This window comes from Lucilia cuprina, chromosome 3 (assembly GCF_022045245.1).
Source record: "Lucilia cuprina isolate Lc7/37 chromosome 3, ASM2204524v1, whole genome shotgun sequence".
NCBI classification, from domain to species: domain Eukaryota; kingdom Metazoa; phylum Arthropoda; class Insecta; order Diptera; family Calliphoridae; genus Lucilia; species Lucilia cuprina.
Window position 1 is genome coordinate 8,664,942 of NC_060951.1, and position 26,465 is coordinate 8,691,406.

General features: G+C 33.3%; 1 protein-coding gene and 1 long non-coding RNA gene across 3 annotated transcripts; both read right to left on the reverse strand.

Annotated features, from left to right (window-relative positions):
- Nucleotides 1–5,507: 5,507 nt before the first annotated feature.
- On the reverse strand, nt 5,508–19,257 carry LOC111682855 (probable serine/threonine-protein kinase DDB_G0282963). 2 transcript variants are annotated; one of them, XM_046947394.1, is made up of 6 exons: nt 18,838–19,257; nt 18,546–18,717; nt 10,162–16,949; nt 9,985–10,089; nt 9,149–9,707; nt 5,508–5,722 (listed from the first exon to the last, which is right to left on the reverse strand). In XM_046947394.1, the coding sequence occupies exons 1-6, from the start codon at nt 18,925–18,927 to the stop codon at nt 5,709–5,711; spliced, it is 7,728 nt and encodes a 2,575-aa protein (XP_046803350.1). In that variant the 5' UTR covers nt 18,928–19,257; the 3' UTR covers nt 5,508–5,708. The 2 variants fall into 2 exon arrangements, with proteins under 2 accessions (XP_046803350.1, XP_046803351.1); XM_046947395.1 differs by lacking the exon at nt 5,508–5,722 and having other exon boundaries at nt 9,134–9,707.
- A 332-nt stretch (nt 19,258–19,589) lies between these two features.
- Nucleotides 19,590–25,952, reverse strand: LOC111682850. Its single transcript, XR_002762678.2, has 2 exons — nt 25,105–25,952; nt 19,590–19,687 (listed from the first exon to the last, which is right to left on the reverse strand). It is a non-coding gene; the product is annotated as an uncharacterized LOC111682850 (long non-coding RNA).
- Nucleotides 25,953–26,465: the final 513 nt, after the last annotated feature.

The following is a 26,465-nucleotide window of genomic DNA, read 5'->3' on the forward strand; positions in this document are numbered from 1 at the left end:
TTGTTGTTTATTTAAATTATTTTCATGTTTATATAATGGATAAATTTTTGTTTGTTTATGGTTTTGTTTTTTAATGCAGTTTTTACTTGATTTTTGTTATAATTGTTTTGCCAAGGAAATTAAAAACTTATATTTTTGTTTTATAAATTTATTATTTTATTATAAAAATGATTATTTTTTTTGTTTATTTTCTTGTTTTTTTTTTGTGGGTTTATCATTTACTATTATAGCATTTGTTTATATTTATATATAGAGAATATTGCAGCAGCTAAAAAAAATTTTAAAAAATTATGTTTTTTTTAATATATGAATGTAAAACTTTTTTAATGATTTTTTTTTTTTTTTTGATATACATACAATTTGTTTAAAATATAGATGAATTTAAATTGTTTTTATATATATATAATTGTTGTAAAAAAAATAAGAATAAATTAAAAAATTAAATAATTAAATAAATTGTGGATTAAAGAGATAATAATAAATTAAATTGTTTACTTTTCAAATGAGTTTTGTAAAATTTGATTTTTTTTTAGAAAAAGGAAAATTTCAGTTAAACATAAAACTTTTATATTAAAACTAAATAAAAACTCCGTGAGAACAAAAGTACAATTTTCCTTGAAGAATAGTCTAGTCTATTCTCTACTCTATAGTCTTGACTATAGCGTACTCAAAAGTCTGGTCTATTGTCTAGCCTATAGTCTATAGTCTAGTCTTTAGTCTAGTCTATAGTCTAGTCTACAGTCTAGTCTACAGTCTAGTCTACAGTCTAGTCTACAGTCTAGTCTATAGTCTCGTCTATAGTCTAGTCTATAGTCTAGTCTATAGTCTAGCCTATAGTCTAGTCTATAGTCTAGTCTATAGTCTAGTCTATAGTCTAGTCTATAGTCTAGTCTATAGTCCAGTCTATAGTCTAGTCTATAGTCTAGTCTATAGACTAGTCTATAGTCTAGTCTATAGTCTAGTCTATAGTCTAGTCTATAGTCTAGTCTAGAGTTTAAAGCCAAGTCTAGTCTATAATCTAGTTTATAGTCTAGTCTAGAGTTTAAAGCCATGTCTCTTCTAATCTAGTCTAGAGTTTGATGCCAAGTCTAGTCTATAGTGTAGTCTATAGTCTAGTCTATAGTGTAGTCTATAGTCTAGTCTATAGTCTGATCTATAGTCTAGTCTATAGTCTAGTCTATAGTCTGATCTATAGTCTAGTCTATAGGCTAGTCTATAGTCTAGTCTATAGTCTAGTCTATAGGCTAGTCTATAGTCTAGTCTATAGTCTAGTCTATAGTCTAGCCTATAGTCTAGTCTATAGTCTAGTCTATAGTATAGTCTATAGTCTATTCTATAGTCTAGTCTATAGTCTAGTCTATAGTCTAGCCTATAGTCTAGTCTATAGTCTAGTCTGTAGTTTAGTCTTTAGACTAGTCTATAATCTAGTCTATAGTCTAATCTATAGCCTAGTCTATAGTCTAGTCTATAGTCTAGTTTATAATCTAGTCTAAAGTATTCCCTATAGTGTAGTCTATAGTAAAGTCTAGTCTATGGACTAGTCTAGATTTAAGTCTAATATAAAGTCAAGTCTTTAGCCTAGACTATAGTCTAGTCTAAAGTTTAGTCTATAATCTAGTCTATATAGTCTATCCTATAGTCTAGTCTCTAGTCTAGCCTATAGTCTAGTCCATTATCTAGTCTATAGACTAGTCTATAATCTAGTCTATTGTCTAGTCTATAGTCTAGTCTATTGTCTAGTCTATAGTCTAGTCTATTGTCTAGTCTATAGTCTAATGTCTAGTCTATAGTCTAGTCTATAGTCTAGTCTATAGTCTAATTTATAGTTTAGTCTATAGTCTAGTCTATAGTCTAATTTATAGTCTAGTCTATAGCATAGTCCAGTATATAGTCTAGTTTATAAACTAGTCTATAACCTAGTCTATTGTCTAGTCTATAGTCTAGTCTAAAGTCTAGTCTATAGTCCAGTCTATAGTCTAATTTATAGTCTAGTCTATAGCCTAGTCTATAGTCTAGTCTTTAGTCTACTCTATAGTTTAGTCTATAGTCTAGTCTATAGTCTAGCCTATAGTCTAGCCTATAGTCTAGTCTATAGTCTAGTCTATAGTATAGCCTATAGTCTAGTCTATAGTCTAGTCTATAGTCTAGTCTATAGTCTAGTCTATAGTCTAGTCTATAGTCTAGTCTATAGTCTAGTCTATAGTCTAGTTTATAGTAAGGTTAATATTCTAGTCCATATTCTACTCTATAGTCTTGTCTGTAGTCTAGTCTATAGTCTAGTCATTAGATTAGTCTATAGTCTATTCTATAGTCTAGTCTATAGCTTATACAATAATCTTGTCTACACTCTATACTCGTCTATTATCTAGTCTATTGTCTAGCGTAAAATTTCAGATTTCAAAAACAGGCATAAAGTACTAATTTATGCCTGTTTTTGAAATCTGATTTAAATCTGTTCTAATCTAATCCAGTTTTTTGTCTAGATTTTTATTTTAAATTTCTTTCAAAAGTTTCTCAAATTTAACTGAAATTTTCCTTAAATTTATTTTAAAAGTTTAACAGGCAACCTTAAGGTTAACCTCAAAATTATTTCCAGATTTTGCTTTTGACAGCTGCTTGTTAAACTTTTTATTAAACTAAAGTTTTTAAAATTTCTTTTTGTCTCAAAGACATTTTTCTTGTAAATTTTATCATTTGTTTTATTTTTTTTATAATTAAATGTATATGTTTTATATAATGTTTATTTATTTAGTTTTTTTTATATTTTAAGAAACATCTAAGAATTTTTAATTTTTTTTATAAAACATTGAATTATTTTTTTCGTTTTATTTAATTTTTGTGTGTGTGATTTTTTTTTAATTATTTATTTTAGCAGTAATTTGTTTTCGTATAATTTCCATTTTTTTTTGTCAATGTTAATGTTATTTTTTAAATATCAGTGATAAGCTGGCTTTTTAAATTTAATGCTTAATATGTTTTTAACGTTTTTTTATTATTTAAATATGTTTAAGGGAATTTTATGTATTTTTTGTTTAATAAATTTTATTTATATATTTTTTTCATAACCTCATTTTCATTCATTGTTTGTTTTTAAGATTTTAAAGTTAAGTCCGGTTGTTCATTTGTAATTTAATTAAACAGTTTTAGCGAGTAGTTCCAAACGTTTTGCATTCAAGAAAGTGAAATGTTTCCTAAACAAATCCCATTCCCTATCGCCCACAGAACTTTATATTTAATCAAATGAAAAAGTTGTTACGGTGAATTTTGCCAATGTTGTTCAATTCACAATAATATGTTCAATTCACAATAACAATAGTTCATTAAGTTTTTAACAAGTTTGATTGACAACATTCAAACATCATAAACTAAAATGTGCGAAATTTTTTATTCAAAATCGCAGAATTAACGAATTTGCTTGAAAATTTTTTTAAATTTCTATTTTATATTTTTTATAAAAATATTAAAGTTTCTTTAAATTTGAAATTCGTACCTTTAATTTCTTAAATTTCTCGTTCTATTTACAAAACTGTTTAATTTCAATAGAAAGTCTGGGTATTATGGATAATTTCGTGTTATTAAAGTGACAACATATGTTCTTCTAAAAGTTTTTAACAAAATTTTGTTGAAAAAGTGCGTTTGAACAATCAAAATTCAGATTTAAATTCTATTTAGATCTTGATTGATAATAATAAAGAAGAATAACTATGATCTAGGTCAGGACTATAGGATAGTCTATAGAGTATACTATAGAACTCTCTCTAGACTAGACTATAAAACAGTATATAGTCTTAACTATAGAATAGTCTATAGTCTGGACTATAGAAATGTCTGTATTCTGGACTATAGAATAGTATATTGTCTGGACTATAGAACAGTCTATAGTCTGGACTATAGAACAGTCTATAGACTGGATTATAGAATAGTCTATAGTCCAGACTATAGAACAGTCTATAATCTGGACTATTGAACAGTCTATAGTCTGGACAATAGAACAGTCTATAATCTGGACTATAGAACAGTCTATAGTCTGGACTATTAAATGATATATAGTCTTGACTATTGAACAGTCTATAGTCTGGACTAGACTGTATGACTGACTGGACTACAGAATAGTCTATAGACTGGACTATAGACCACTCTATAGTGTGGACTATAGAACAGCCTATAGTGTGGACTATAGAACAGCCTATAGTCTGGACTATAGAACAATCTCTAGTCTGAACTATAGAACTATAGAAATCTATAGTGTGGACTATAGAACAGTCTATAGTATGGACTATAGAACAGTCTATAGACTGGACTATAGAGTAGTCTATAGACTGGACTTTAGAACTGTCTATTGTCTGGACTTTAGAATAGTCTATAGTACAGTGAAGACTATAGACTGTTCTACTCATGACTATATTCTATAGTCCAGACTACAATTTGTTCTACAGTCCATACTCATGACTATATTATATAGTCCAAACTATAGAATCGTCTGTACTATTAAATAGTTTTTATATAGTCTATTGTATGGACTATAATATAGTCTATAGCACTGGCTATAGGATAGTCTGTAGACTAGACCATACAATAGTCTATAGTGTAGATTATAGAATAGTATTTAGTTTGGAATCTCTATTGTCTAGACTAAAGATCATTTTACTATTTGAAACAAGATGTTAATGCAGTCACTTTTTAACAAATCCATAAATTTATATGTCCTTTTATATTGATGTCCTTGTCAAGCAACGAAAAGTATTCTTTAAAATATAAAATTTCTGTTTTATAATAAAAAATATTATAAATATTCTTTTTTTGTTACTTTAAACTCATTATTATTGGTTCATATTTATGTTTTTTTTATAATAATAATTTATAAACTATTTATTTAAAAAAAAAGAAGATGAAATTGTATGCTAAAATTAAAAATATATATATATTATATAAATGTATATTATGCATAATTATAATGTTATGTTTTCATTAATATATAATAATATAAAGGTTTTTTTGTTTTTATGATAATAATAATAAAATTTAAATTAAATATAAAAAAAGAAAAGAAAAAAATTAAATAATTTTTTTTATGTAATGAATTTTTGTTTGTTTTTTTGTTTTTAATTATAAACATTGTGGTTGTGTAGAGTTTCGTAGAGATACAAGAAGTAAAAACATTTTTTTGCTATGCGTTTTTGTTTTTTTTATAAACTTCTTTTTTTGATTTTATATTTTAATTAATTTTAATTAAAATATAAAATTTTTTTTTTAAAAAAGAAATTGTTTCTTTTTATTTTAGTTATAAATCCTTTTTTTCAATTATATTATTATTTTTTAATAATATTTTGTTTAAATAAGTGTTTCTATCCTGTTCGCCGGTTTACAAACGTGTGTGTGTGTGTGAATTTTTATAATTCTGGGAGAAAGTCCTTTTTTTATATTTTTTATATAAATTTTTTATATTTTTTATTTGGGTATGTAAATTTTTCAATTACTTTTTTTTTAAATGTTTTTTTATATTTAAATATATAAGAAATTGTTTTTGTTTTGTTATGTAATAGAAAAATTATTTAAGTTTATGTTTTGTATTTTATAATAATTTTCTATTAATTCGCAAGTTATTTTTTTGTAATTTTTTTTTTTCACTAAAACCAAAAGCAATTAACTTACTTTTCTTATAACCTTTAATTATATTTTTTATTAATTTGCCAGTATTTTTTTGTAATTTAATTGTGATTAGCTGAAAAGGAAAAGAAATTTGTAATTACATTTGTTAGTTTAAGGTTTTTTTTTAATATATAACAGTGATTTAAACAGAAAAATGTGTGAATCTTTATATTAACGCAATGATGTTTGAAATAAGTGAAAATTGTATGCAGCAAAACGATATTGAAATAAAACAACAAATTAGAAAATTTTATTATAAATTTGAGAGAATAACAATATCTTCTCTCATTAATATCAACGACAATTCTCTTTTATTAATTCACACAAGCAAACGAACAAATGGACTATAGAATAGTCTATAGATTGGACTATAGAATAGCCTATAGACGGGACTACATAATAGACTATAGTCTTAACAATAGATAAGACCATAGTTTAGTCTATAGACTATTCTATAATCTAGTCTATAGACTGGACTACAAAATAGTCTATAAATATATAAAATAGTCTATAAATATATAAACACTCGAATAGTCAATAGAATAGACTAGAATAGTGTGTAGACTAAACAATGGAATAGTCTATAGGCTAGACAATAGAATAGACTATAGTCTAGCCTATAGACTATTCAATAATCTAGCTTAAAGACTGGACTATAGAATAGTCTACAGACTAGATTCTCGAATAGTCTATAGAAAGACCATAGAATAGTCTATAGACTAGACTATAGAATAGTCTAAATACTAGACTATATTATAGTCTATAGACTAGACTATAGAATAGTCTATAGACTAGACTATAGAATAGTCTATAGACTAGACTATAGAATATTCTAAAGACTAGACTATAGCATAGTCTATAGACTAGACTATTGAATAGTCTATAGACTAGGCTATAGAATAGTCTATAGGCTAAACTATGGAATAGTCTATAGACTAGACTATAGAATAGTCTATACACTAGACTATAGAATAGTCTATAGACTAGACTATAGAATAGTCTATAGACTAGACTATAGAATAGTCTATAGACTAGACTGCATAGTCTATAGACTATATTATAGAATAGTCTATAGACTAGACTATAGAATAGTCTATAGACTAGACTATAGAATAGTCTATACACTAGACTATAGAATAGTCTATACACTAGACTATAGAATAGTCTGTAGACTAGACTATAGAATAGTCTATAGACTAGACTATAGAATAGTCTATACACTAGACTATAGAATAGTCTATAGACTAGACTATAGAATAGTCTATAGACTAGACTATAAAATAGTCTATAGACTAGACTATAGAATAGTCTATAGACTAGACTATAGAATAGTCTATAGATTAGACTTTAGAATAGAGTATAGAATAGTCTATAGGCTTGACTATAGAACAGTCCAAAGACTTGACTTTAGAATAGTTTATAGACTAGACTATAGAATAGTCTATGGGCTTGACTATAGTTTATAGACTAGTCTATAGAATAGTCAATAGACTAGACTATAGAATAGTCTATAGAATAGACAATAACAGTCTATAGATTAGACAATAGAATAGTCTATAGACTAGACAATAGAATAGACCATACTCTAGTCTATTGACTATAGAATAGTCTATAGGCTTGACTATAGAATAGTCTATAGACTAGACTACAGAATAGTGTTTAGACTAGACTATATAATAGTCTTTAGACTAGACTATAGAATAGTCTATAGACTAGACTATAGAATAGTCTATAGACTAGACTATATAATAGTCTATAGACTAGACTATAGAATAGTCTATAGACTAGACTATAGAATAGTCTATAGACTAGACTATATAATAGTCTATAGACTAGACTATAGAATAGTCTATAGACTAGACTACAGAATAGTCTATAGACTAGACTATAGAATAGTCTATAGACTAGACTACAGAATAGTCTATAGACTAGACTACAGAATAGTCTATAGACTAGACTATAGAATAGTCTATAGACTAGACTATAGAATAGTCTATAGACTAGACTATAGAATAGTCTATAGACTAGACTATAGAATAGTCTATAGACTAGACTATAAAATAGTCTATAGACTAGACTATAGAATAGTCTATAGACTAGACTATAAAATAGTCTATAGACTAGACTATAGAATAGTCTATAGGCTTGACTATAGAACAGTCTAAAGACTTGACTTTAGAATAGTCTATAGGCTTGACTATAGAAGAGTCTAAAGACTTGACTTTAGAATAGTCTATAGACAGAACTATAGAATAGTCTATAGACTAGACAATTGACTAGTATATAGGCTATATTATAGAACAGCCTGTGTGCTAGAATACAGAATAGTCTTTAACTGGATTATAGACTGATCTATAGACTGGACTGTATAATAATCTATTGTCTGAACTATGAAATGATCTACAGACTGGACTATAGAATGATATATAGACTGGATTATAGAATGATCTATAGACTGAACTATATAATGATCTATAGACTGGACTATAGAACGAAAAATTTCCTAGAAATCTATAATTTATAATTGAGTGAATGCAAAACTCTTAAGAAATAACTTTTTTGCCATTTTTCATTTTTTCAAAAAGTACTTTTAATACTTTCTATTCCGAGTTTTCATTGAATTAATATGCAAAAAGAGAACTTTTTCATTGTACTTTTTCATACTTCAACTTTTACTTCTTTATGAACTTTCTATAATATGAAACAAAAAGGAAGGCATAGAAACTATAAGCTTTTACTTCTTCTATTCTTCAAATGGTACTTTTAGAATTATTTATGAAAACAAGAACTGAAAATTCTCAAAAAATGAAAAAAAGTACTTTTTCCTATCTCGAATGGTTTACAGGGAATATAAAGAAAACAAAAAATGCTGCATTTAATTCATCTGTACGTCCAAAGTACTTTAATGGTACATATTTTAAAATTGCCCTTAATTGTAATATGTTTTTTCAAAAGTAATTATTATCAAAACTTTATGCAAAAGAATAAAATAACCAATTAAAAAAAAAAAAGAAATTTCATTGTAGTTTTCTTTGCTTTTACGCATATAAATATAAATTTATTCAAATTTTAAATTTTCTTTTTGTTAATTATTATTAAATAGTATATATTTCTTTAGCAAATAAGTTTGTTGTTTTGTTCTTTTTTTATTCTTTCTAATATAAAGAGTAAGATTTCTTTCAATATTTAAATATAAATTAAAAAAATGTATATAATAAAAATAATGTGCAATTATTGCATTATTAAGTAAATTAATTAAAGTTTTGTTTGTTTGTAATATTTTAAACATGTTTTTATGAACAAATTAAAATTCAAAATGCATGAAAAATGTATGTGTGTGGTGAGGATAAAAAGGAAAGAGTGTGTGTGAGGGACAGGTATGATGCATATATAACGATGTTGATGATAATAAAGTTTATGATTTATGTGGTGAGGGAGGGAGATGGGTGGTTGAGTGTGTGTGTGTGTGTTATCGTAAATCTAAGTAATTTTTAATTACCTCGATTTGGACCAGCACTGGCCGCATTGTTCGCATAATAGGGTTTATTCAATTGTTGTTGCTGTTGATTAGCCGATTGTGGATTATTATTGCCGCCACCTTGATTATTACCACCGGGACCACCAGGGCCTCCTCCATTACCAGGAGCACCTACTTGGCCACCGCCTTGGGGACCACCAGGGCCACCACCTTGCGGTCCGCCATTACCATTGCCACCACCTCCGCCTCCTTGGCGAAGATTTTGAGGTTGTTGACCTCTTTGAGCTTGTTGTTGTTGCTGCTGCTGTTGTTGTTGCTGTTGTACTTGTTGCTGTTGCTGAACTTGTGGTCCCTGTGGATGCTGTGGATAGTTAGTCGGCCTTTGTATGGGCGCAGGATAACGTCCCTGGGATCCCTGCGATCCTGGTGGACCACCAGCACCACCTCCCCCACGATTATTAGGATTCATATTTTGATTATTACCACCGGGGCCACCGGCCATTCTCTGTTGCACGGCCTGCTGAGATTGCTGTTGCTGTTGTTGCTGAGCAGCAGCCTGCTGTTGCATTACTTGATCCCACTGAAAAGAAAGTGAGTAAATTAGTAAGTAAACAAGTACATATGGATAGATAGATAGATAGGTAGGTAGATATATAGATAGATAGATAGATAGATAGATAGATAGATAGATAGATAGATAGATAGATAGATAGATAGATAGATAGATAGATAGATAAATAGATAGATAGATATATAGATAGATAGATAGATAGATAGATAGATAGATAGATAGCAAATTATCTAGATATTTAGTAAGTTAGCAAGTTTCTAGGCTTTTTTTATTTTTCTCTACTTACACTTCCATAATTTTTATGATGTGGTGGACTTGGTTGTGATTGAGCTTGTTTAACCAAATTTAAACTAACATCAGCGCCCAAAGGACTCTTCAATTGACGACCCATCTAAAATTAATTTACAAAACAAACATAAATATTCTGTACTAATCACAATAACAATTCATTAACAACACTTACTGAATCTTGTAGATGTGTTTGTTGCTGACTCGACTTCATATACGCGGCAGCTGCTGCCTGTTGCTGTGGCGTTGGTCCGCCACGAAATTGATTTATTGCCGCCGCCGTTAGCAGTTGTGAGTTCATGAATTGTGTATTAAAGTTGCCCATTGTATGTTGAGATTGTGGACCGGGTGGGCCTTGTGGAGGACCAGGTGGTCCATTCGAACCCGGTGGACCACCTTGATGACCAGCATGTCCTCCATAGAGGCTAGCAGCTGCGGCTGCAGCCGCCAGACCATAATTTTGAGCACCAGCTCCAGCGCCTTGTGGTGGTGGACCACCATAGAAGGCGGTAGGTCCACTAGGTCCGCCCGCAGAATTTGAATAGTAGCTATTCGATTGCAATTGATGGGCTCCGGGTGGAGGTCCAGGAGGACCACCTTGAGGATGTTGTGGTGGTGGACCAGCAGCATACAAGTTCATGTACTGTTGTGCGGCGGCAAAGGGTCCACCGCCACCAGCTCCTTTAGAACCTATTGTGCCTAATTGTTGGGAGGAGGGAGGCGGTTTGACAGAACCCACTGTGGACATTAAAGAATTGGAATTCGAAGATATAATGGCCACAGTTGCGGCATTGGGATTGTTTAATTGCTGCGAATTGGGATTACCAAACGGTGAGGGACCTCCACCCATGCGGAATTGTGAAGTGAGGTTAGAATACATTTCGGGGGTGGGTGCGGTAGCCATATTCGGTGGTGTTTGTATGGGATAGGCATTAAAGGGTCCACCCGCTGCGGCGGCCGCACCAAAGTGTCCCGGAAAACTGTGAGCCGCAGCTGCCGAAAACTGTGAACGACTTGAATGATCAAGAGAATGGAATGGTGCGTAGAGTCCTCCCTGCGAGGGTGGCGGTGGCATTTGTGATGAATTATAAACAACGGCTGCCGGTGGACTGGGTATGGTGGGCATACCCGTGAATTGTGGTGAAGCCTGATAGAAGGGTTGGTGTGCATGCATTTGCTGTTGGGCAGCCGATTGCTGTTGTTGTTGCTGCTGCTGTTGCTGGTGTTGTTGTTGTTGCTGGAGATTGGGTGGTGGTGACATACCCATCGAGGAGGCATGATGCTGTTGCATTTGTTTTGCGGCAGCTGATACTTGTTGTTGCTGCTGTTGTTGTTGTTTTACAACATCCGAAGGATGTTTGAGGCTCTGTTGTTGCTGTTGTTGCACATTTTGTTGTTGTTGAGGACTTGGATAACCTACTACGGAGTTGTCATCATTAGCTCCCACTACTATACCGGCGGCAGTTTGACTAAACTGTTGCTCCAATTGGGCAGCATCGAATGCTGAAGCATGACCACCAAATGCCGATGGCACGGTGCCAGGTGAAGATAAAGAATGATGTTGCATGTGTACCGCAGTTACAGCATAGTGAGGCAAATGTTGTTGCTGCTGTTGCTGAGAGGCGGCCACAGCGGCTACAAATGAAGCGGCAGTCATATGACCGCTAGTATCTACAGCTTCCATTTGTTGTTGCTGTTGATGCTGCTGTTGTTGTTGATGCTGTTGATGATGTAGTTGCTGTTGTTGTTGCAATACCGTAGATGACGCCTCGCTGGACAAAGTGGGTTGCACATTTTCCCATACTTTTTTGACACTGGCAATTTTCATGTTTAAATCTGCTGCTGATATAATGTTTTGAGCCTGTTGAGATTGTTGCTGCTGATGCTGGGGAGTCTGCTGTTGTTGTTGCTGCTGTTGTTGTTGCAGAGAAGCTTGTGCCTGTTGCTGCTGTTGTTGTTGCTGCTGATGATTTTGATTCGTTTGTTTTGTTTCATTGTCATTCTGTTGTTGCTGTTGTTGTTGTGTCATGCCCTTGGTGGCTGAGGTGTAGGATTCGGTAGCATCACCAAATGAGAAACCAAGCTTCATTTCCTTATCATAATCATTAGCTGAAACACCGCTTCCACCCACTACTGTAGACTGTTGAACAATACTATCGGCTGCTTGTTTCGAGTTACCACCGAATGTCATTTGTGATAGAGCATTGGTCAGAGTATCAACGCCCGTTACCGAAACATTAACACCAGAAACATTAGAAACAACTACAGATGAAGCCACCAAAGATTCCGAAGAACGTTTCATTTGCGCAGCTTGTGCTTGTTGTTTGTAATTGGTATTTTCGAATATTATGGTATTGACGGGTGTACCATCAATTAGTAGACCTCCTGTACTAGACTTATTGTCTACACTAATGGAACTGACCGTTGACATTTTGGATTTCTCATTTTCGAGCTTTTGCGCAGCGGCATTTGTATCCGCTTTACTTTTCTGTAAATCTTGTGCCGCTTTTTGCTGCATTGAAGAAGAAATGCTAGACGTTGATACGGCTGGTTTGATAATAGTGCCTCCTAGACCTGGAGGAGGTTTGGTTATGGTTTGCGGTTGCTGTTGTTGCATTACCTGCTGTTGCTGAGTAGGTTTTACTGTTATGGTTGAACCTTGTGTAACAGCATTTGGCAGTGTTGTCATTGGTAAATCTTGTTTTTTAGCTTGTGTTCCGGCCGCCAGCGTAGCACTATTTGTTGAACCGGTAATATTAGAGGAGCTTCTTGAAGTTAGAGCCGCAGTTGTGGGTACGTCTTTTTCCTTAGAAGCAGATTTCTTGTCTCGTTCTTGGTTGTTAATATTGCTGCTGTTGTTTGAGTTGTTGCTACGTTCATCATCGGTTTTCGTACTTGAAATACTTTCCTTACGTTGCTGTTGTTGTTGTTGCTGTTGGCCACTTCCTGAAAACTGTTTGGGTGGTGTAGTGGTCGAGTTTTTCTTTTCAGGTTCATTGGATTTTTTCATCTGCTGCTGCTGTTGTGGTGGCGACTGTTGTTTACCTCCCGCTACTGTTTGGGTTTGAGAACGTTCTCCTCCTCCCTCTTTGTCTTTGACTTTAGTGAGACCTGCACTTAAGGCCATTTGATTTTGCTTGGTTTTGTCTACTTCTGCATTATTGTTCTCCGATGACTCTGAGGTGCGTTTCAAATCTTTATTGTGATCGTCATAACTTTGTACATAGCGGGTTCTAAACGATGAGGAGGAATTCATGCCTCTGTCACCTACATTACCGCCTCCACCACGACCTCTACGTGAGGGTTCACCTCGAGGGGCAAAACCTCTTTCGTCTGAAGAACCGGCATTGCTACGACCTCCCTGGCCTCTGCCACCACCACCATCTTTACGTGGTACTTTGGGACTGCGCTCCGAGCGTCTGCCGCTTGAATAGTGATGGTCATCATCATTATCATCATTGTCATGATCTGAATAATGCATATCTTGGTTATTGCCCGAATTTTGATAACGACCTCCTCTCGAGTTACCGCCTCGCTGATTCCAACCGCCGCCATCTCCTCTGCCGCCACGATAGGAACTACCACTACTGGCTCCAAAACTACGTGAATGAGAAATACGATCTCGGTCATTACCACGTCCACCACCAGTAGAATCTCGACCTCCACCACTTCTAGGACTGGGACGTTTTTCTCTCTGTGGCATAGGAGCTCGTTGTTCCTGTTCATGTTGCTGCGACTTGGTGTTATCCGAATCTCCCACCTTAGGTGAAAGTTCTTTGCGCGTATTTGTCTCAGTTTCCGTACGCTTAGACTGCAAATCATTTTCAGTTTTATGTGTTTCCTCTTTAGTTTCATCCGACTGTTTTGCCGCTTGTTGTTGTTCCGTAAGACTGGTTGTTGCAGTTGCACTAACATTTAATTTATTTTGATCATTCGATTCCGAACGTCTTAATATCTGTGTGGGAGCGAAAGTGTTAGAAGATTGATGATCACTGCTCTCACTCATACGATGTTGTTTATGATGTTGCTGTTGCTGCTGCATATGATGCTGCTGTTGTTGTTGCTGCTGCTGCTTTTGTTGAGGCGGTGAGGTTTCCTCTTCCGAAACACTCTTTTGTGTATGAGGCCTTTGTAATATCTTAATGGGTATCGATTCATGACTGTGCGAAGATGAAAAGCTTTCATCACGTTGTCTTTTTAGTTCAGCATCGGTTTCTTCAGCCCAAGAGGATACCAAACCACTGCCATAGTTGCTAGAGTCTCCGGTAAAACCATGTTTTACGGAATCATCATTTGATGAGACACTAGTCTTACGCTGGGAAGTATCGGAAATACTGCGAGACAATTGATTGGGTCCCATACCACGACTATAATCATCTCCTCCACGATTGCCACCGCGACCACCACCATGATAACGATCATCATCTCTTTCACTGTCATTGCGTGAACGATAACCTCCACTGCGAGTATAGCTATCGCGGTATTCACTACTACGTCCTCCACCATTACCTCCACCGCCCATACGTTGAGATCCTGAACCTTTTTGTATGTAACGGGAGGAATTATCGTAATTGGTTGTAGCCGAAGATGAAGTCTTATCCATACCTATGCTATTTGCATTAGAAATAGATCTACCGGTTTGCGATTGGTTATTGCCACCTGCGCCGGAGCCAGTGCCTCCTCCTACACCACCTCCAGAGGAAGTTGTAGTTTGCATTTGCTGTTGTTGACGAAACCGTGGTGGTAGATTCGATTGAAAATGAGCTGAAAATACTATTTTGGAACCTTGTTGTACTTTAGCTCCTGCAGCATTGTTGTTATTAGCGGCATTTGTTAAGCCACCTCCAGCGCCACCACTTGCATTGCCACTACCTCTAACAAAATCTCCAGATCCTCTCATGTCTCGTGAATCGTAGCCCCCACTACGACTACCAGTACTTCCTCTATCCGAGTTGCCCGAACGTTCATAACCTCCACCACTTCTGCGTGATTGTTGGCTCTCTTCTCCGCTGGTTGATGAACTCATTTGTCCTTGTTGCGGTTGTTGTTGCTGCTGCTGCGTTTGTTGTTGCGACTGCTGCTGGTCATAGCCATAACCAACATCTCCAGCCACTTTTTTACTATTCATTTTCATTTCTAATTCTTGTTTTTTTCTCGCAGCTGCCAATTTTCTTTCCATTTCCCTACGTTCTTCTTCCTCCTTGCGTTGTTTAACTCTTTCATATACACTTGCATCCAGGGTTATGCTACCAGTACCACCAGCAGGTCTATGGCCATTTTGGTGACGTGTATCTTCTATATGATCACCACCACTGATAGATTTTTCCCTTTCCAAGCTGTCACGTTCCTTTCTTTGCCAATTACCCGCACCAGCTCCACCACCCGTAATGGAGGATGTTCCACTGGCATTGGAATTTTTGCGTTGATCATTGAGATTGCCACTGTTGGTTTTATTGAATACTGGTCTCTCACGTTCCTGCGTTGGCGTATCTTCGGGTGATTCATCATCTGAGAAAGTCAATTTCTTTGTATAATCAATGTCATCCTGTTTTGTCCAACTGTCATCGTTAGCAATAGCATTTAGACGTTCCAAATCTTCTTCTCGTATAATAGGTCTTTGCATCTGAGCCACTTCGGGTTCAATAATATAATCCTTGTCTTTACGGTTCACACCGCTAACGCCACCACCGCCACCATTACTATTGGGAAGTGGAGGAGTATTAAGTAATGGAGGACGTTTGGGTATAGACGTAGCCTGTCGGAAACTACTGACTGCCGATGAAGAATTTGAAGAGTTCGATCTATAGTCCTGTATGTTTCCGCGAGTTTGTTGTCGTGAATTCAAAGACGATGAAGACGAATCTTTAGTTATACCATTTTGATAGTTAGGTGGTGTCTGGGAACGTCCCATATTTGAACCACCTGTAGATGTACCGTTGCCACCACCGCTGCCACTGCCGGCTGGTAGCGGTACACCGCGCTGCATAAATGGTGGCATCAAGGCCAATATTGGTAGTGGTACTGCAGCGCCAGAATTATTAGCCGCACCCTGTTGGGGGCCCTGGCCCTGATGGTTCGCTTGGTTGTCGGCTGCAACGCCCTTGGCGTTTTTCTCCTGTTGTTGCAACCAAGCTGCAGTATCTGTTTGGGGTCTTAAGCTTACTTCGTTCATGTCGCGATTTTGATCGCCGCCGTTTCCGTCGTTGCCATCTCTGTAGTTGTTGTGTGCCTCGTTGCGTTGTTGATGATGCTGCTGTTGATGTCGGCTTCCGCCGCCGCCACCACCATGATGATAATCTCCACCACGTTGATGATGATAATTCTGATGATGATTCGAATTCGAGTGATGATGTTGCTGCTGTTGATGATGATGATGGTGCATTTGATCTCCTCTGTCTCTGTCCCCTCCACCCCGTTCGTTTCGTTCTCCTGCGCCGCCACCACTTCGGCGATTTGCAGCATTCGCATTGCCACCGCTTCCGACGCCACCAACTGTGCCATCTAATGTTGGAAACTCGTGTTGAAATTGTGGACTCTGATAGAGTGGTGGTACATTTGCTGTATTTTTCCCACCTCGTTGGTTGTCGTTTCCTGTTGTTACCGCAGACCATGTTATGGGTTTCTGTTGATTGTGGTGGTGTTGATTGTGATTACTACCGCTGTTTTTACCACCAACCGGTGCAGAATTATTTATTAATTTGCTACCAACTCCAATAACAGTGCTGTTGCTATTGCTATTACTACTACTGTTGTTGTTGCTGTTGCTGCTGCTGTTGTTGTTATTGTTATTATTACTGTTACTGTTGTATTGTTTATGAAGGCTGCTGCCGCTGCTGCTACTATTGATGTTGTTTGCAGTAATATTACTGTTGTTTGAGTTGCTGCTAATGTTGTTACTGCTGTTATTAGTTATATTGGTACTTTTTAATGGATTATTACCCGACGTTGGTGTTTGTACGCCTCCTAAGATTTAATATTATTTATTGGAAAATATAATAAGTTTTGGTAGATGTAGAAGTTTAAGAACTATTATTCTTATTTCTCTAAAGATAATTATGTTTAAGACATATTGTACTGACCGTTTGAATAGGTGATAGAACTGAACTAGAAATGAACTAGAACTGAACTAGAAATGAACTAGTACTGAACTGGAAATGAACTAGAACTGAACTAAAACTGAACTAGAACTGAACTAGAACTGAAGTAAAACTGAACTAGAACTGAAGTAGAACTGAACTAGAACTGAACTAAAACTGAACTAGAACTGAACTAGAACTAAACTAGAACTGAACAACAGCTGAACTAGAACTGAACTAAACTAAACAAGAGCTAAACTAGAACTGCAAGAGATCTGAAGTAGAACTGAACTAGTACTAAACTAAAACTAGAACTGAAGTAGAACTGAACTAGAACTAAACTAGAATTGAACTAGAACTGAACTAGAACTGAACTAGAACTGAACTAGAACTGAACTAGAACTGAACTAGAACTGAACTAGAACTAGAACTGAACTAGAACTGAACTAGAACTGAACTAGAACTCAACTAGAACTATACTTGAACGGGACTAGAAATGAACTAGAACTGAACTAGAAGTGAACAAGAACTGAACTAGAACTGAACTAGAACTGAACAAGAACTATACTAGAACTGAACTAGAGCTGAACTAGAACTGAAATAGAACTGAACTAGAGCTAAACTAGAACTGAACTAGAACTGAACTAGAACTGAACTAGAGCTGAACTAGAACTGAACTAGAACTGAACTAGAACTGAAGTAGAACTGAACTAGAACTGAACTAGAACTGAACTAGAACTGAACTAGAACTGAACTAGAACTGAACTAGAACTGAACGAGAACTGAACTAGAACTGAACTAGAACAGAACTAGAACTGAACTAGAACAGAACTAGAGCTGAACTAGAACTGTACTTAAACTTGACTAGAACTGAACAAGAACTATACTAGAACTGAACTAGAACTGAACTGAACTGAACTAGAACTGAACTGAACTAGAACTGAACTAGAACTGAACTAGAACTGAACTAGAACTGAACTAGAACTGAACTAGAACTGAACTAGAACTGAACTAGAACTGAACTAGAACTGAACTAGAACTGAACTTGAACTGAACTAGAACTGAGCTCGGAGTGAACTAGAAAAAACTACAACCGAACTTGAAATGAACTAAAGCTGTACTGGATTATTTAACTAAACCAGAACTGAACTAGAATTGAACTAGAACTGAACTAGTACTGAACTAGTACTGAACTAGTACTGAACTAGTACTGAACTAGTACTGAACTAGTACTGAACTAGTACTGAACTAGTACTGAACTAGAACTGAACTAGAACTGAACTAGAACTGAACTAGAACTGAACTAGAACTGAATTAGAACTGAACTTGAACTGAACTAGAACTGAGCTCGAAGTGAACTAGAAATGAACTAGAACTAAACTACAACCGAACTTGAAATGAACTAAAACTGTACTGGATTATTTAACTAAACCATTGGTATTAGCTGACTTTTAACTATTGTGGTAAAAATTTCACCACTTACCTTCTTGACCACTTATATTATTGTTAGCAATTATTGGCGAACTAGTTGTTTCAGCTTTTAAGGATGGTAAATTAGCTGGTGGTCGCCGAGCGGACGGCACTTTGCCCAAACTTTGCATTCCATGTTTACGTGGCACTTGATTTTTTTGTGCTGAAGGTTCCGTTGTTTCACCCTAAAGAAAAAAATAAAATAAAAGATAAAAAATTTAATAAAAACATAATTAAATTCATTTCAAGTGAAACAAGTGTTATAAAATTTGTTTATAAATTAATTTTTAATATTTATAACTTACACGACTATTTTTGTACATTCGATTTATATCGAGTGCTGAGAACTTGGGCTTGGCATTTCGCTCTCCCCTACTTCCCCCCAGTGTACTCATGCTGCCAATAGATCCTCATTAGCGTTAACTTGCCCCTCGTGCACCAAGCACCTCTCACTCTTCGGATCTTGTGGTTGTTGTTGCTGTTGCTGCTGCTTGTATGTGGCTACTGCTAATTTGCTTTTATATTTTTTGTTGTTGTATTTATTATTGTTTGGTTTTCTATTTTGTTTTAAATTCAATGAAGAAGATAGATGATACCTGTTGTTTTGTTTTAAACAATAGGTATATTTTTGTATTTTTTTACTATTATATAGTTGTTGTTGTTGCTGTTGTCGTGCTCTTATTGTTTTTGTTGGTGTTTATCTCTTATTTAGACTTTTTTTGTATTATTTAAATTTTTATGCAATTAATTGCTTATGTTGCAAAATAAAAAATTGTATTGGATTTTTTTTGTGTTTAAATAATAATGAATAAATAGTCTTATTTATTGTTTGTATTTTATTTAGTTAGCTTTCTTGTGTTTGTGTGTGGAGAAAAACAAAAAGAACTTTGTTGTTTTTGAATGAATTTTTATAATGTTTGGCAGGTTTTTTTGTTGTTGTTTGTTTTACTTCTTGTTTTGGTTTTTCTTGAATTCTTAGAGAAGTGTTTAGAAAGTGTTTTATTGTTTCTCTTTCCTTAAAAAGTCAAACTTAGTAGAAATGACGAACGACTTTTTGTAAATAATAATAGTTTGATTTGTTTATAGGAGTTTTTTTGTTAATCCTTTTTTGTTTTAATGTAAGTTTATTAACTAAACCTCAGTCTTCTGTTTATCCTGAAAAGAGAGAGAGACAGAAAAAAGGCGAATTAGAATAAGATATAAGTGATTAAAGGGGATTTGAAAGAGAACTGTAAGTATGTAAATAAGTAAGTAAGTAAGAAAGCAAGTAAGTAGGTAAGTAAGTAAGTAAGTAAGTAAGTAAGTAAGTAAGTAAGTAAGTATGTAACTAAGTAAGTAAGTAAGTAAGTAAGTAAGTAAGTATGTAACTAAGTAAGTAAGTAAGTAAGTAAGTAAGTAAGTAAGTAAGTAAATAAGTAAGTAAGTAAGTAAGTAAGTAAGTAAGTAAGTAAATAAGTAAGTAAGTAAGTAAGTAAGTAAGTAAGTAAGTAAATCATCCTTTCAAACTAACTAACTAAATAACTAACTAACTAATAAACCGACTAACTAACTAACTAAAGTACGTAAGTAAGGGCGATTTTTTCTGATAAAGATAATCTTCATTCTTTGGTTAAACCTGGTTTAATATATTTTTCGTGTTTTTCAGTTATCAGTAAAGTTACTTATTATCTTACTTTAACTGAGTGCCAATTAAATTCAATTTTTAAGTGAGAAAACACAATTAACAAAAACAATAAAACAATGATTTCGGAAGAACAAAACCTTAATATTTTAAATAAATTGCAATTTTCTGATATGTTTTGTTTTATTTATTATTGTTTTAAATGTTTATTTAAAGATTTTTCAAAATTTTTCATTTTACAAAATTAAAAAAAAAAAAAAAAAACAGCTGTTTATTGTTTATGTTTATAAGTGGAAAGTTGGCAATACTAACAAAGTTAACTGAGCTTAAATCTAAAACTGAAAAACACAATTATCGGTTAAAGTCCGCCTAAATTTGTTCCGAGTTTAATCTAACAGCAAGTTAAGCCTAGTTTAACTGAGAAGTAAGAAACCCGCCCTTATTATCTTACTTTAACTGAGTGTTATTAGGCCAATTAAACTTAAGTTATAAATGAGAAAACAAAATTAACAAAAATAATAAAACAATAATTTCGGATGAACAAAAACAAACAAATTTAACTGATCTTAAATTCAAACTGAAAAACACAATCAACGGTTAAAGTCCACCTAAATTTGTTCCGAGTTTAATCTAACAGAAAGTTAAGTCTAGTTTAAAAATGTCAAAAAATGTCAAAACAATGAGTGTTTTACAAAAAAGAAGAAGATAATATGAAAATTAATAAAAATTTATATTTAAAACAAAAAATATATTGTGAAGTCCCCACTATTTATACTAAACGATATGTCAAACATTTTAATGTTAGTTAGATGTTAGTTTAACTACCCTTAAGAAAATATATAAACAAAAATACATCATCTGGGGGAGTCCTATACAAAAAACAATTAGAAAGTTATAAATTATAACTAAAAAGTAAATGTTTAAGTTGTCTTTTTATAAATTTAATTCTAAATAATGAAAATGAAAAAATAATTTAACAAAAACTTTAAAATTATTAAAAAATATTAACAAAAGTTTTAACTTATTTTGGCAATTCCTTGAATATTGCTTTATTTTCACTTATAATGATAACAATCTGGCAATATCATCATTAACTCGCTATAAAAAACAAACAATTTTGCCACCACTAATAGTGTAGTGCGTTAGAAAGAGACAACTAGTGTTTGAACGAACAGAAACATGTATACAAAATTGAATGCAAAATAAAGTAATGAATGAAAACAAAAAAATTTCATGTAAAAAGTTAAAACAAAAGAGAAACCAAGAAAAACTAGCAAAAACTTAACGAAAACATAAAGACAAAAAAGAAAACACCAATTGTGGTGGCGTCTTTTTAACACAAAAAAAAATAGAAATTTATTTATTCTATACAAAAAAAAAACTAATATTTTATTTACCCTTTCAAAATTTTGCCGTGTTTTGTTTTTTTTTTAAATAATCTTTTGTTTATTGTTTGCTTTGTTATCACTTTGTGAATGGGTTGCGGCTCCAAGGGATGCGTTTCTTTCTATTTGCTACTTTTTTTTCTTACAGCTTTTTTGTTAGTTTTTCACTTTCTCGTTGTAAAAACAACGAATACGTTTTTTTTTCTGCTGCTTTTCTGCTTAAAACGAATATTTTTTTTCTACCCAACACAATGAAAATGTTTTTTTGATGCAGTTTTTATTTTAATTATTGTTTAGAAATATCCACACAAAAAATTGTCTAGTAAATGTTTTCTAAGCGTTTTTTATTGTTAAACTTTAGTATTTAAGGTCCCGTAACACTTTGCAATAAAACTTTTTATATTTTTTTTCTTATATTAACTATATTTTCTTCTTGCGCAAAAAAAAAAAAAATTTCTTGTTTGCAACATTCACAATTTTTTTTTGGACTTAATTTTCAAATTCAATTTTTGCTGTTATTTCGGTTTGCACACACTCACACGTTACGAACAGCTTTAGAAACACGTTTAATTTAAAGGATTTTCTTAAAATTTCTAATTTTTTTAATTAATTTTCAGTGTTATTTTGTAAAAAATTATTCACCAATACGATTTTTTGCTGCTGCACACACTCGCCTTTTTTTCGGTTTTGTAAAATATCTCTGTGAAAGAAACATTCGTTAGTTGTCGGTAAATTTCGTCGTTGCTATTCATTCGTCAATAGTTGTGTGTTCAGTTTTAGGTTTTTTTGTTTTCTTGTACTCGTTACTTTTGTCATGCTTCGTTAAGTTAATATATAGCTTTGCTCCTTTAACGTACAATGACACTCAGAATAACAAAACATTAATGACAGTGAGGGGGAGTAATAAGACTATAGGAGACAAAGTTGTATACGTGCTGGTGATGATTGTAGGGAAACATTGAGAAAAATAACAAAAAAAAGCAAAGTACTAATAAGGGAAGTTTAAGGGAATAATAATCCATTTGGAATTAAAAATAGTTTGAATGTTTTTCATTTTTCGATAGAAAACCAAAAAATTTCAAAAATTTCATTAAATTAAAATGTTTAATAAAACATTAGCAATAACAGTAATATGTACAACAGTGATGCCAGACGTCATTTAACCTTTCAAATACACTTAAAATTTCCAAATGTTTGTATTTTATATAGAAATTTTCAAACGATTCTCGCTAATTCATAAAATGAAATTAATTCATTCAAAATCACAAGCCAATAGTCGATGCGGGCTACTTCAGTAGTGTTAGTCCAAAAATCCATTGAGCTTAGTAAAGTAGGGTGGGCGTGGTAGTAGAATATGTGTTTGGTATCATGGAGACTATATATTGGAGACGACACGGTTTATGCGCGACCAAAAGGCGTTGAGGCGTGTTGCTCCATTCCAAACTCAATTGTGCAAGAGCAACTCTTGTTTTCTGCAGCAGGTTGTTTTCCATTTTTTGCTATAAGCGGTGGGCGACGTACAAGAACGAAACTCATGCGATAACCTGAAACCGTGGCAATGATGGCGTCTCTAGAAATGTCGTTCAAAGCTGCTGTATACGAAGTCCGATCCAAGAGATCTTGCACATATCATCGCATGCTCTCCTCGTATACACAAAGGTCTATCCAGACATACCTTGGGGGACGAACTACTGAATAAAGTATCACATTATGTTCGTTGACTGGAAGGACCTTCGTTTACTCGGCGCTCTGAGGTTATTTGCATGCAGCATTTTGGTAGCTTTGGGTATCACTCAGCGAAGGAGACCACTCTGGAGCAGCATATCTGACCACTGACCGGCCAATTGTTTTATAGGTAGCTAACAAGGTTTATTTGTCCATTGGCCAAGAGCTGCTTGCTAGATCTATGAGGACCTTATTTCTACTTCGCAATCTATGCTTGATTGCAGTGGCAAGGCCCCCAAAATCATTTTGTGATTCACGGTCGATACTTGGGTTCCATCGACTACAACAACTAAATTCGGCACATAATTGACCACTGACCAGAAAATTGTTTTATAGGAAGCTACAAACAAGGTTTATTTATCCATTCCCCAAGTGCTGCCGGTTAGTGTTTTTAGGACCTTATTTCTACTTCGCAATCTATGCGTGATTGTAGTGGCAAGAGCTGAAGAGGTAAATAGGCTGTCAAAGGTGACCCCCAAAATCATTATGTGGTTAATGGTCGATACTTAAGTTCCATCGACTACGACGCATAAATCCAAGTTTACTTGGGTTCCATCGACTACGACTCCTAAATTCAAGTTAACCTTCTTTGTCCATAATAAGATAATAGTTTCAGGTTAGGTCCAGCCTAGATAAGATATAACTTTAACAACTTCAAAAGCTAAACTTTCTATTGAAAATTGTTCATATCAGTAATCTGATCTAACTTTCATATGTTCAACATTTATCTTGTTAAATTTCGTTACAACCCTTTTATGAACAACATCATAACTAACAGCAATTTATTGAAAGAAAATAATTTTTATAAGGGTCGACGATTCCACATTCGTCCAGGGCACTTGGGAGACCTTGTTGTCACCCGAAGACAGGGATTGAGCTGACTTTGAATCATAACTCACAAATAATTTGCAAAACTTTGATTACCATAGACTTTGTGTTTAATCCTGGTATAAATGTATTATAGTTAAATAAGAAAAGAATCTCGATTTTTAGAAGATCTTATAAAATTTCAGCGAACGTTAATTAGTAGGGTTCTACAGTTGAAACGAAAAGTCAACTTTTCGACTTTTTTCATTTAGTTAAAAGTTGACTTTTCGACTTTTTGCATTTTATGAAAAGTCGATTTTTTAACTTTTGCGACTTTTTTCATTTAAATATAAGTCGACTTTTAGACATTTCGACTATAAATATTTTATAAATAGTCGACTTTTCGACTTTTTCCGACTTTTCGATTTTTTCGACTTTTTGACTATTTTCGACTTCTTTCTACTTTATTCCGACTATTTTTTGACTTTTCTCCAGTTTTTCCGACTATTTTAGAGTTTTTGATTTTTTTCCACTTTTTTAAAATTTTTGACTTTTTTCTACAATTTTCGATTTTTCGACCTTTTCCGATTTTTTTCGACTTTTTTCGACTTTTCGGCTTTTTTCGACTTTTATTCACAAAGTCGACTTTTCGACTTTTTCACAGACGATAGTCGAGTTATCGACTTTTTTGGAACAAAATAGTCGACTTCGACTTTTCTCGACTTTTTTCGACAAAAAGTCGATTGTTTGATTATTCGAAAGTCAATTTATAGAACCCTATTAATTAAACGACATTTCCAACAAACTATTCCTAAATAAAAGATGAAAAGAACTCCGGCAGCTTTCCATAAAACAAATATCTATCTGGCAACCTTTCACTTTAAGGAATGCATAAAATGCACAAAAAAACACCGGCCGCAGCAAAAAATTATACAAATTTTAACTAAAACTTGTATAATTACAACATAATAACAATATTTACATATAATTATTACAATAATCAAATATTTTAATACACAATAAAGAAAACTTACCTCTTTTCCTTCAACTCCACTTTATTCGTTTTCCTTTTCTTTATCTTTCTTACTTTCGGAAGTTCGTTGATCTTTTTGTTGTAATGGACGTAATAGCAAACTTTTTCTTATGCAAAATTGTTCACACTCAACACGCACAATATTTTTTTTAATATATTATTGTTTTTTTCTTTTCTATGTTTTATTAACGAGAAAACTAAAGTTTTCTTTTAAAGAAAAAATAAATATATTCAGTATTATTAAAAAAAACAATTCAAATTTCTTTTCTTTTTATTTTTTGCAATTCAACTATTCTCTATATATGTTCTCTTAGTACACACTCTATAGTTATCTCTTTCTTTTGCACTGCTTCACACGAGAGTTTGTTGCAATTCACACTGTTTGTTGGTCTTTTACTTGCTGCTGGTGTGTGAGTGTAATAAAAAGCAAAAATCCAATGAGAATTACTTTTTTTTATTCGCTGAATCTTCTTCTTCTTCTCAATTTTCTTACTTTTTTAACTTCTGACTTTTTTTATATTTCTTTTGTATGTGTTGTTGGCTTGGAATGCAATTTTCTAATTTCTTGCTTTTCTTTTTTATATTTTATTAATCGTTTAGACTTTTCCGTATTGGTTGTTGTTGTTGGTAACGTAAAAACGTTTTATTTGTTTAAAATTATTGGTAATTTTTGTATTATAAATTATTATTCACGTTAACCCGTCACGAACAGGACAGAAAACACTTCTTCACTTTCTCAGAAAATTCTTAAAATGGCGTTTTTTTGACAAGTAACGAGTGATTACTTTTACTTTGAATGGGGTTTTTTATAGTGTTGTATGAGAAAGGAGTAATTTGGCAATGTGGCTGTTAAAGTATTCGTTATTGAGATTAGTCTTGCCTAAAATAATTGATTAACTGATTTTTTTGTTAACGGTTTTTATATATTGTATCGGATTTAGGGAATAGTTTGTAAAATAAAGAAAACAAGTTATTTAAACTAATGAAAACTATATCTGAAGTATTAGTTAATTAGAAATAAAGTAGAGCTAAATTAGAACTGAACTAGAATTGAACTAGAACTGAACTAGAACTGAACTAGAACTGAATCAGAACTGAACTAGAACTGAACTATAACTGAACTAGAACAGAACAAGAACTGAACTAGAACTGAACTAGAACTGAACTAGAACTGAACCAGAACTGAACTAGAACTGAACTATAACTGAACTAGAACAGAACAAGAACTGAACTGAACTAGAACTGAACTAGAACTGAACTAGAACTGAACTAGAACTGAACTAGAACTGAACTAGAACTGAACTAGAACTGAACTAGAACTGAACTAGAACTGAACTAGAACTGAACTAGAACTGAACTAGA